The sequence below is a fragment of the Pterocles gutturalis genome, unplaced genomic scaffold (genome assembly GCF_000699245.1).
Source record: "Pterocles gutturalis isolate BGI_N339 unplaced genomic scaffold, ASM69924v1 scaffold46930, whole genome shotgun sequence".
Classification (NCBI taxonomy): Eukaryota; Metazoa; Chordata; class Aves; order Pterocliformes; family Pteroclidae; genus Pterocles; species Pterocles gutturalis.
In genome coordinates, this window is record NW_010147659.1 from 54,954 (window position 1) to 67,143 (window position 12,190).

A 12,190-nucleotide genomic window follows, 5' to 3' on the forward strand; every position below is an offset into this window, starting at 1 on the left:
CTCCAGTATCACTAGAAAAAGATAACATTCAAACTTCAGCGCCGGTTTCTAGGATCCCCGCTCAAACCCTACACAGCCAGGACTGGAATAAACCGCTCACACTGAACACAGCAGGTCAACCAAACCAGCAAGCTATGAAGGCTTGAGGAGATAGCCTTCGTGCTGACCACCTGGTCACTGTCTGAAGTATCTGAGGACTGAGGATATGCACCACAGCTCTTCTAATGAAACTGTCCTTCTTGGTTCTACACAAAGACAAATACAACTTTGATGAATTTTATTTTTTTTAAATTTATTTATTTCTGTGTATTTTAAGTGGAACCTGGAGTGAAACAGAAGGAATAGGGTTGTATAAAACCCCTGTTTTACTTGAAAGTGTATCTTCCCCACAACACATATAAACTGAAATAACTTAAAACCAACTGAAGACAGTTATTTCATGCCATGGATGGAGATGCTCATCTCAAGCTTCTGTTCCATAAACCTCACGAAAACTAGATCATTAAAAAAAATTACTAGGTGAGATCTGGTCCACACATCCTCAAGTACTGAAGAAAATTTAACATGGGCGATGGTCTGGCACACGTTTTCTGGGGAGAAAAAGAAAAATCTTAAAATTCCTCCCCAAGCTGATGTCCACCAGCCTCCCCACCCACCTTTGTATTTAGTTTTTAGTTGATATTTTGTGTTCAGTGCTCGCTTCTCACAGCACAAATGGCACTGTCACCTCAAAGCTAACACACCACCTTTGACCACAGTAAAGACCCATAAATCACAGTGCAAACTTGGGATAACCCGCCTACAAGTTGAATTTCTTCCCAAACTTTTCAACAAATGTGTTTTTGTTTCAGTTACAGATTCTGCTTGAGAAGCAGCTGTGCATTTAACTACAATTCTTGCCAAAGAAAAAAAAGCAGCATGATCCCTTACATTTTGGTCAGCCACTTTGCCGATGTGTTAGTACTACATATGGCACATGAGTAGCTGGTGACCCAAGATTAACCAGGTATTGCTCATGCACACTAATTTAAGCGCACTGATGGGCCTGTTCATACCCCCAATGCAAAAAAAAAAAAAAAATTCACATAACAGTAATGTTAGCATGTCAGTTTTCATTTCAAATGAAATACTTATAGAACAAGACTTTTCTGCATAGTTACTCTTACACAGAAGGGTTACTCTTTACCACTGTAACTGACCAATGCAGCTACTCCAATCATACCTTGGTGCTGCTTTAATGATGTCATCTACACGAAGAATCATTTCTGCTGCTTCAGCTGCACTCAGCAGAACCTGTCTCTTGACTTGGAAACTTTCCGTTACTCCCAAGACTGCCATGTCTCCAATAATACCCTCTTTCATATCTGGAAGAAGAGATACATTAAGAGATTCCTTTATTTTTAACTTTTTTTTTTTTTTAATTACAAGTAGCTGACATTATGGTAACTTACCTGCTCAAATGACCCATACTGACAGTAAGGGAAATATTAAATAAAGTCTTTCACTTCAAGGCTCTTGATTTAAGCCCAGCGTGTTGCAAGTATATACAAAAAAATTAATGACAAAAACTTTATACACTGGGAAGAAGAGACAAGATTCCAACAGGACTCTTGGCGCTATTTCCTTAGGTATACAGACTTCAGAATTCTTCTCCACAACTTTTTTTAAGGTTATTTTTGGGGGGGGCGGGGGGGAGGTGCTTGGTTGTGTTAGGTTTTTGTTTAAATCAATGCCTTTCTTTTTAAGCTTCATATAATTAAACTCCATGAATGTAAGGAAAGTGGTTTTACCGGTGGAAACCATCCCCTTCAAAAACAAAGATTTTCACTCTATTGTGAAAAGCCTGGTAGAATGGTAAAGGAATGTAACATTGTACACCTACATTCTATGCAAAGCAAACAGAAATCAACACACTCAGTCTTTCCAGCTGAATCTATCAGTGACAAACAATCCCCCTCCTAAACAGCAAATTCAGCAACAGAAGTAACATCAAGTCCCTTACCAAGTCCGTAAGTAGTCTTCCCTTCACTATGAGCAGCTCTGAGCTGAGCAACCAAATCTGCACTGTCATAGCCAGCATTATCAGCTATTATTGTTGGGATCTAAGGGGACAAACACAGGTTGGTTTTAATTAACGCAGGGATTGATCTCTAGTAAACATGAAACATACTTTGATATTGCTAGTTTACTATTTAATTTCAAGAAAAGGAAGCTTCAAAAACATTGCAGATGATCTGTTACAGTGATCAGAAGATAGAAACCTATCTTTCCAAGGATTTTGTTTAAGACCTTGTTAAGAGAGCAGCTGGGAAGATAAAAGCATGTTAGCAGATCTGACACAGTATTTTACATGGATAGGAAAAAATCTGTCTCTTTCTTGTAATTTCAGACTACAACTGGAGAAATTACTTCATTGTAAGAACATAAGCTTGCTGGAAAGCATTAACCACCAGATCATTCTGTTCACTGTTTAGGTGACAGTAGTGCAAATTGCACATGCTGACTGAAGAGGTAATGCTGAGTCTTACCATGCTCTTTAATTTCATTTTCTTGGGAGAAATCTTTTCCTATGGTCTTTAATTTCCTAAGAAAGGTTATCCCTAATTTAAATTACAGGAAGGCAATTTTTCTCAAATCGAGTCTGATAGCACAGTAATACTCTACAAACATTTCTTGTGATACTTTTATTTCCTACTAAGATGCAATCTCCAACCCAAGTCTAGAAACTTCTAGATAGTACTAGAGCACGAGTACAAACAAAAGCACTAGAGTATCAATAGAACAGAGGGGTTGCTCTTTTCTAAATCAGTTGTCAACTGAATCAGCTGAGATTTTTATGTGCTATTTCTGCTCCACTTTTAACCTTGCAGATAAGAGGAGCAAGAACCAATGAGAGGGCTAGCATATCAACATTCAGAATTCTATAACATGCAGACTATTAAAACACCAATACTTTTTTTCTAAGAACAAAAACAGTAACCTCCCCCTTTGTTCATCTAAGATGTGTTGCTACATTTCACTTTTTTACTTTTAGAAAACCAAAACTTTGCAAGAGAAGCAACTATCTGACATCAGAAGTTAGTAAGCTTAGTGATATTTTATGTCTACTAATCCAGCAATCCGACCAAACAATCTTACCATTCGTAAAGCCTTAGCAAAGGACTCCATTGCAACAGACTCTTTACCAGGTGTTCTGATGGCAAGTTCTGTAACAGCGTTGGCCATCAGCATCTCTGAACAACCTATTAATTCAAGACACACAAATGTTTTATATCTGCCTTGAACAGTAATACAAAATGTGTATCATGTACAAAGGATCTAATACTCGCCTCCACCGTACACAGTTCTAGTATCCTTCACAGTCTGGGCAAGGACACAGAGAGCATCATGCAAAGATCTCTCTGCTTCATCTAGAATCTGCTGTGTTGCTCCACGCAAAACTATGGTGCAAGCTTCACCTAAAAAGTACAAATGTGAAAGATTAAAAAAAAAAAAAAAAAAAAAAAACAACAAGAAGAGGCTACTACAAAGCATTTGTAATGGTTTTGCTACCACTACAGTCAAGTTTTACACAGATCAGTTTTGGAGACAAAAGAAAGCATGATGACGTTTCACAGGCAGACTGAAACGATGTACACTAAGCTACTGCTTTTACCAATGAACTGTTCCACAACACCTTATTTAATAGAAAATTAATGTTATCTCAAAACAACCCCTCAAAAACTTACAGTATTGCCATTTACTAGAACAAGCTCTCAAGTTCTTGCAATACGACAGATTGCTACTCTTCTTGTGAATTTAACCTCCCAAAGCAAAAATTTTGGTTCCCATCCTTACAAGTATTTATGCATATGTTTAATATTATGTAGATAAACAATTTCATCCACGAACATACATCTTTGCAGGATTTTTACTGAAGAGCAAGGCTTTACTAAAAATGGTTACATGAATCATTACAAAATACCTACGCCATCCTGGCAACTGAACAGTGTTAGCAGAGGGTTAACACAAAAGTTACAACATGCCATTAGCGGTAAAACACTTACCCATTGCCACTCCAGAGAAATGAATGAGTTTATCTTCTCCAATCATGACTTCTTCAATAAGCTTGCAGCTTCCTAGTTTTACTAGCTCAGGGTGATCAAAGGTTGATGCAATTTCACCACCTACATAAAGACCATACAAAAGTCAAAGAGCTGACAATGAAAGCATCCATTGAGGCAAGGTCTAACCAGGAGGGGTGGGGAGTGGGGAAGATTAAAAAAATCTTTATAATTGCCCAAAAATAAAATTAAATTACCTATACTGATCAGTCAAATTTTTCCAATATCTACATATGGCACCAGAAGCCTTCTATTGATGTTGACAGGTTCTTACAACACCAATATTTTGTTTCATATCACAAGAACTACAACAGCTGTAATACTTTTGAGTTCTGTCTGGATTAGAGACCAAATGTTGACATTTGCCAGTAATAAAATGGCAATCTGTTTAAAGTTTTAGTAGTATTTACTGATGAAGTATTTACAAAACACTAAATCAAGTTTGTTATGTTTTTAAGCTTGTGCCAGCATTCATTTTGCCTGACAGTGGCTGAGAACCACTGGCCACCACTCTCCTGAATCATGAGTCTTGTGCCATGTCGCAGCAGTGATATAGTTCACCATTCGTAAACTTGCATATTGTAAACGAAACAGATGTTACAAAGACCAAAATGTCTCTGAATGGAATATTGTTCTAGTACTTTGCTCTTCGCCTTAGAAAACCATTTACATGCGTTCACTCCCAATGTATGCTCAGTTATTCCATTTTAGCTTGCAGCACTGCTGTAGTTGTGGCAGTAAAAGGCAAAACAAGATTTATAGTAGAGAGTCTGTGCTTACTAAAAGCTTGTCTATTTTTTTTTCAGCTATACTATTTGATCCAGCATGGTCTGATATGGTCCACTTCCTCTGCCTAAAAAATTTTATTTGAAAGCAAGCACTTGCTGGTGTCAACATGCCTACAGACAGTTACACACAACTGCTACTTCAGTTTTGCTAAGCTAAACAAGTCAGTCAGTATCTTTTTCCTTCTCCCTGCACAGCAAGTTATCCATTCTCTTGATCACTTTCATAATCAATTTTTTATGATGTTCCAGTTAACTGCCACTAACTTTGGCAATAAGAATCATCTGTAGCATTCCAGATGTTTCATTTTCATTAGTCACATTTACACTGACCACTGCTAAAAATATCCAGGTTGTTCATGTCGTTTGAGGTCCAACTCAAGTCAGTGACACAGGGCCACACTTTTAACAAAGGATGACTTCTTAGTCTTCTCTATTATTACAATCAAACAACATCCACCTATAACAAGATGGTATTAATTAACCTGTTTTATAATTTACCACTTTATTCTTTCTATTGCTAAGTTTCATCTTCTCCCTAGAAAACAAAGTTTATCAAGCAGAGACTTAACTGAAAATATTTTTTGAATAGGAAAGAAAATTACTAACTGGCACTAACTGGATAAATTATATTCCAGAGTTAGCATTATGATCCTTTTTTTCAGTTGCTAGAGGAAAAAAAAAGCCTGTTTAAATCATTATGCAGGGAGGATTCACAATCAAAATACATAGCTCACATGTGTAGTATAACATACTTAAGATAGAAACTGAGTTACTTCCTTCTGAAAAAATAGTGACAGTTATATAGTAGTTGATAAATCAACAAAGTAATTTCAAAATTACTTATGACCAATTTCGTAGGGTCCTCCATATGCACTTGTACTTAAGTTCCGTAAAATAAAACTTATTTGGAATACTTTTCACATTCACAGATCTGCTTAACAGTAAAAAGTACAAACTAGGTGCTAGAGCATGAACATTTACTAAAGATCAAACAAATACTGTGACCCTCCAAGTTTCATATGACAAGGTACTCTACACACCTGTAACAAGAGCCAGACGTTCTACACCAGCAAAGTCTGCATGTTCAATAGCCATGACACCAGCAGCTCCGAAGAGCTGTTCAGGGTAGTTGTAGATCAACTGTCTACAATTAAAACACAGACACATCCTCCCCTTACACACAGAACAAACCTTTTTACCAGAGTAACAAAGGACACACAATTCTCAGTAGCATGGATAAGCAACAGCTTTATGAAAGCTACGGAAGCAATCAATATGTGTCACACACAGAATGTTAAACTGCACAAAAGCAAATGCAGTGACAGGAAAACACACAAAGCTAAAAAACAATAAAAAAATCCAAACTATTACAGCTCTTTGAAATACCCTTCCCCTGAAGACACACTATCACACTAAGCACAGGGACCCATATGCTTTAAATTCCAAATCCTTTGATCCTAAGTGCCTGCTGGGCACCTAACTGCCCGTTCTAGCACAGTTCACTAGAGCAACATGTGAAGTAACGCTTTTAATTCCTTCACCAATACAAAATACAAACAGTATACAACTCTATGGTAACACTAAATGGCCAGTCTTGTTAACATATACAAATAGCAGACCACAGAGAAGAGTACATGCTCCCTTACTAACATGTGTCCCGCTCTCTTTAGAACAAAGTGGTCATCTAAAGCTGAATGGTCAACAACCACTCAGGAGTGTTATGCCAAATTATTTTTCCCTTCCAAACTAGAGATTGAGCATTGTAGAGATTCAGCAGTTTAAGAGAGAAGTGCACTAACAAAAAGAAGTAACTTAGATTGTGACATCTCTTAAAACTAAAACAGTTACCTTTCATACTTTCAAAGATGTGTATAAAAGGCTCACAACAGGGAGCACAGAGGCTTTTCAAACACTCTTGAAACTGGAACAGTGCTCTAGCACCAGCATTTTAATGCAGGAAAAACACAGCTGGTTCAATCTGAACTAAACGCATTCACCCGCACAGACTCTTTCAGCACCAATTTCCCCAAAAGGGGGAATATGGGTATGGACAATGTTGCTGGTATTCATAACTAAATTATTCTGTTAGTAAAAAAGCATAGTGACACTGCTTCAACTGGACTGAAACACAGATGCCTAATTAAGCAACATCGCTTCTTCCTCTTTAAAATTAAAAAAAAAAAATGGGGGAGGGGGACATGGTGCACAAAGAGAAGCACAGAAAAAAACAGTGGCCTCATGGGAGTGAATAAATTAAGCATTCGGTAGGATAATCTAATTTTACAGATGCAAACCTAAATAACGTTCTTCACACTCAGAATGTTAAAATCTTGCTACTTTCTAACTGCATTATAAGCTCTACCCCTTTTCCCAGAAAATACATACCTGTTAATAAAGCAGTTTATTCCATGCTTAAGAATACGCTCTACCTTCTCCTTCATTTTTTCTTTTTCTGCCTGTTCTATTTCTGCTACCTTTGCCGTAGAATCCACTCTAACACGAGAGCCAAAAATCTATATCAAAGAAAACAAAGAGTTCAGTCTAAAAAGGAATTCCATTTACAACACCACCATTTCACAGCAGTAGTTCTGTCACATACCTTAATCTTGTCTGTATCCATACCAGTATTTGCAATAAGAATCTTTGCATTTTCAATTCTTTTTGGCTGATTTACACCAATCTTCTTGTCAAGTAAAAAGCCTATAGTAACAGAAAGGTCTTCTAAGACTTCATAATAAAAAAGGAGAATGATCCATTTACATTATTACAAACGCCCCTTACATTCATTATTCAATTTAATAACAACATAGCAATCTTTCCCAGAACAAATTTGCATGTAGATGTATAACTTTTAACAGCTTCATTTCTCAAGTGCACTTAACAGCCAACATACAAGGACTCACCTTCATCTAAGTAGGAATCAGCCAAACTTCCACCAAGTTTCTTGATGATATGGATAGCCTCCAAATTGCCAGAGCCTTTCAACCTAAGAACAGCTTCTACAGCTAGTTTGACAAAGTGATCTTTATGATGAGTAAGTAATTTTGACGAAAGAGTTGTTCCCGCAATGTTCATCAAGTCTTCACGGAACTTCACTTCATCATCACTAAAATAAAGTCAGTACAATTAAAGTGAAAAGTCTGAAAGCCTTAACTATCATTAACCCCCCTCCGAGAGATTCTCCCCGCTTCTTTTAGCCTGTATTTATGTGCACCATATGTTCCATTTTGAGGAATGCGACACAGAATCCCTCCAGCATCCCAGATTACAGCCTTCTATCTGAAATACAAGTTCAATCAGGATGACCTTTGCATTCAGCTTTAGAAAGCCTGTGTTCTCAAAGTATTGGGTAAAGAAAACAGTCACATTTAAAATCAGAGTTTGAAATCTGAAGTAACAGCTCAGATTTTTGTTCTAGGGAGCAAATTATTGCTCGTATTTTGTTTCCACACATCATAAGTAATTTTAAATAATTTCACAAAGCTTCTGTAGTTCATCTAAAATAAAAGTATTTTTTTTCTTATCTGTCAAAATTAATAAATTCAGCCTTTACACTACATAAAAGAGAGCAAAGAATTTCCCAGTGGTATATAATTCTCACTGATGTTTTAAACTTGGCTGGTTTATAGAGTTACAGCAAATGTACATTACTAACCCATGATCGACAGCTGCTTTCAAAAGTGCCTCCCTTGAAGCTTTTGTGGCTGCTCTCCAGCCTGCAATGATGGTCTGAGGATGAATCTTCTTTGAAATCAGTAATTCTGCCTCCTATTTAAATGAAATTGATAATTAGCTTTTTCCCCCAAGGTACATTTGTACCAACTAGGAAAGACACTTCCAAGTAATCAGAAAATTCAGAATAGCAGTAAGAGCCAGAGAGCTAGAACAACAAAACAAAAGTCACCCTACTGGTAGGCATTCTTCCAATCTAAGTAAATATGATCTGCCCTTGGAATATTCTCAAGAAATTTTGATTAATGTAAAAAAAAAAAAATCCTAACTCCAATACCAATAGCAAGCAGACACATACTTCAAAATAGCCATCTTTCGCTTCATGTTTGAGATCAGTTACCTGTGCACTTATAGCTGCAACTAAGTATAGCTGGGAAAAAAACACCTTCAAACTCCCTTTTTGCAAGGAACTTGGCAAGCTGATGGATCATTTCTCAGATGCTCTTGATCCCAGTTCCTGGATCAGAGATGATCAGATTTACTGGCACAGCTCTGCTAACAAGAGTTCCTCACTTCTGAAGTCTCTTTCACAGTAATTTCAGATTTAGTTTGTCAGTGTAAACTCCGTATGCACAGTTTAAAGGAATAATATGAATTCAGGTCTTGCGCACACAACAAGAGAATTTAACGTGCGGGTTTTTTTCCTCGTTAATGTTATGGAAAAGGATTTCAGAGGACTTAACCTCACAACTAAGCAATGCTGCATGCTGCCCAGTGCAACATCCAGGAAGTGACCTGTGAGAGTGATACTTCTGTGTTTCACTTGCCTAATGAAATAAGGTAATTTTCTAAAATGTACTAAATACTTACGAATTTATAAATAATAAAATAAGGAATGTCATCTAAAGGGAAAAAAAACCTGACGACATAATACCAAAGTGGTTTTTTTCCCCTATGAATTTCCATGGCTAAAGAGCAGGTATTGCTATACTTTGTGAGCCGTCCTCATAACACATCCTCTACTGATATCACAGGAGTACATCACCAAATAAAAACACATCTGAAAAACTGTAATACGTCACCCTCAGTAATTCAGCTGCCAATACTGTGACAGACGTAGTCCCATCACCAACTTCATCATCTTGAACCTTTGACATATCTAAAGAAGGAAAACACTGTATTAACGTTTTGATTCAAAATACCATGCTCACTAGTACCAGCTTCACATACAATTATTTTTATCTCACATTAGTTTGGAGAAGAAAAAAGAATCTTACTCTTCTGAGAAGCAAATCAAATTCAGCATCCTTTTCATATTACTGCTCTTTATTTGCAACCTAGACACCAGTTCCAGCCTGGCGATGGTCAAGAGCTACTCCCCTCTCTCCCCATTCCTAAAGGTGGCCATCAAAAGGAAGTAGGGCCAGACAGAAGCTCTAAAGTATACATACAGGATCAGAGAATGTAATATCCCAGTACGCTGCATGAACTGCTGCCCAGCAAGCACGAAATCATTAAGAAAGTTGACACCGAATTGTTCAAGGTCCTGCTTGTCACTAGATCTGGACCACTGGCACGCTATGACAGCTGATCACAAAGGTAAACTCTGTCCAGAGCACAATGTTGATTAAGTGAGAAGAGATTTAAACCAGGGAGAACCAGAGAGAACCTCTGTACCCCAGCAGATTTATTTTCCAAATTTTCCCAGTGAAAAAAGAGGGGCACACAGCTGCCTTTTGTCCCGTGTGACTCCTGGGACAAACCAGGGTTGAAGGAAAACAAGGAGACACCAGAACAGTTTTGCAAGACCAGCATACAATTTTACTTTTACAGAGTTCCACAACTCTTGCAACATCTTGGCCTCCTTACTTCAGGAATTCTGCTCCCCCTCCCTTTAATTTTTTACATTATTTGAAAAATACTTTTCTAAGAACAAGTAAAAGCTACATAATAAAGTTACAAATGAAGACATGCCAAGTATCACAATGACAAGCTGTTAAATACTCACCAACCAAGACCTTGGCAGCTGGGTTGTCAACTCCAATGGCTTTCAGGATGGTTGCACCATCATTGGTCACTGTTACCGAGCTATCTCTCCCAGTACTTAAAAGAATCTTGTCCTACAAGATGCAAGATTTAGAATACTGCTTGAAAACGAACCGTAACTATTGAAACTAAATTAACAGGTATGACCACTGAGAACTTGCAGCTGTCTTACCATGCCTTTAGGCCCCAGAGTACTCTTGACCAGGTCACCGATAGCAATGGCACCAACAAAGGATGACTGAAATGAAAGCAAATATATATTAGAGAATTATTTATTTCTACTTTAACACAAGAATTATATGCTAGCCCCTAACTTCCAAGAGGACATCTTAATCCAACCTTGCCACAGCCATACTTCTTCAAGCAGTCTGAGTCCAAGTTTCTTAACTGCTACATTTTGATAACCAGATCAAATATACTTAATTCTCACAGAAACCATAAAAGCCTGTCTCACACCCAAAAGAAATGCCTTCCAATGAACACCAGTCTTCTGAGCTATCATACAGTTACTTAGTTTTTGAACAAGTATGAGGAGTTTCTCTAGTACATGTATAAACAACACTCCTCCTTCCTTCTGATCACAAACACACAATAAGAAGAACCAGTAAGAGGCAGATAAAAGTTCCACGTCACTATAAACTGGAAGTACATTTTAACACCAGAAAGGAAAAAGTTTAATTACCGCAAATATTACCAGTTTCTCAAAGAATTAAACTTACCAACCGAGCTGTTTCTGCCTTTTCTTCATCTGCACCTGCCTTGAAAATGTTCACAGGAGCAAGAGAAATGGATGCCTAAAACGGAGTTAATGTAAGAATATTCCTTTAGCTTTAACAAAACAATGCATTTTAAAAACAAACCCCTGACACTAACAACCTAAACAATGTTTTCATTGTTATTTATTTCTATACGTTACTTGGTTTTGATAAAAGGTATATTCAAGATAGATTTTTTAGGAAAGAGTAGCTGAATTTATCTTGCAGTCTCGTAATCACGTGAAGAAATTATAAGACTGATTGCGATCTACTCCGAGGAACTGCACACCACGTGCTCTGGTAAGATCTACCAGCCTGAAGGGCCGTTACCAGCACTTTACTTCACGGCAATGTCTGTGCTGCTGCTCTGCGTGGCTAACCACCAGATCCAAACAACCTACAGATAAGTACAATCAGAACCTAAAAAAATCTAGTTACTGAGCATGCTGGGTCTTTAATATTTTCATATGTGTTGAACTCTAATTTTTTTTTTAATTTCCGTGCAAATTAATTACAGCAGTAATGAACATATGCCTTTAAAGACTAACAATTGCAAAGAACTCAAGGCCTTAAATGAATCAGGGTGAAATCCCAAGAGAGCAAATGTATAAATCCTCTTAAAAGAGTCCTGTGACTTTTTACTTCGCTGCGTGATCAGGTAAGATTTTCGCGTCTGTTCCCTCACCGCTTTGACAAGAAAAACCCAACGGGAGCAGCAGGAAACGCCACGCCGCGCGAGGGCAGCTCTCAGCAGGTCAGCACAGGCGGCCCCTCACGCTCGGGGCCTCGGAGATGCCACTCCAGCTCTTCCAGGAGAGGAGGGGAG

The 12,190-nt window shown here is 37.8% G+C and overlaps 1 protein-coding gene across 1 annotated transcript; it reads right to left on the reverse strand.

Annotated features, from left to right (window-relative positions):
* Positions 1-292: 292 nt before the first annotated feature.
* On the reverse strand, positions 293-11,965 carry CCT2 (chaperonin containing TCP1, subunit 2 (beta)). The gene is made up of 16 exons (XM_010086112.1): positions 11,899-11,965; positions 11,329-11,403; positions 10,782-10,847; positions 10,572-10,683; positions 9,646-9,722; positions 8,547-8,659; positions 7,795-7,997; positions 7,491-7,591; positions 7,277-7,404; positions 5,932-6,035; positions 4,047-4,166; positions 3,330-3,458; positions 3,139-3,242; positions 2,003-2,102; positions 1,223-1,364; positions 293-590 (listed from the first exon to the last, which is right to left on the reverse strand). The coding sequence occupies exons 3-16, from the start codon at positions 10,782-10,784 to the stop codon at positions 560-562; spliced, it is 1,467 nt and encodes a 488-aa protein (XP_010084414.1). The 5' UTR covers positions 10,785-10,847; positions 11,329-11,403; positions 11,899-11,965; the 3' UTR covers positions 293-559.
* Positions 11,966-12,190: the final 225 nt, after the last annotated feature.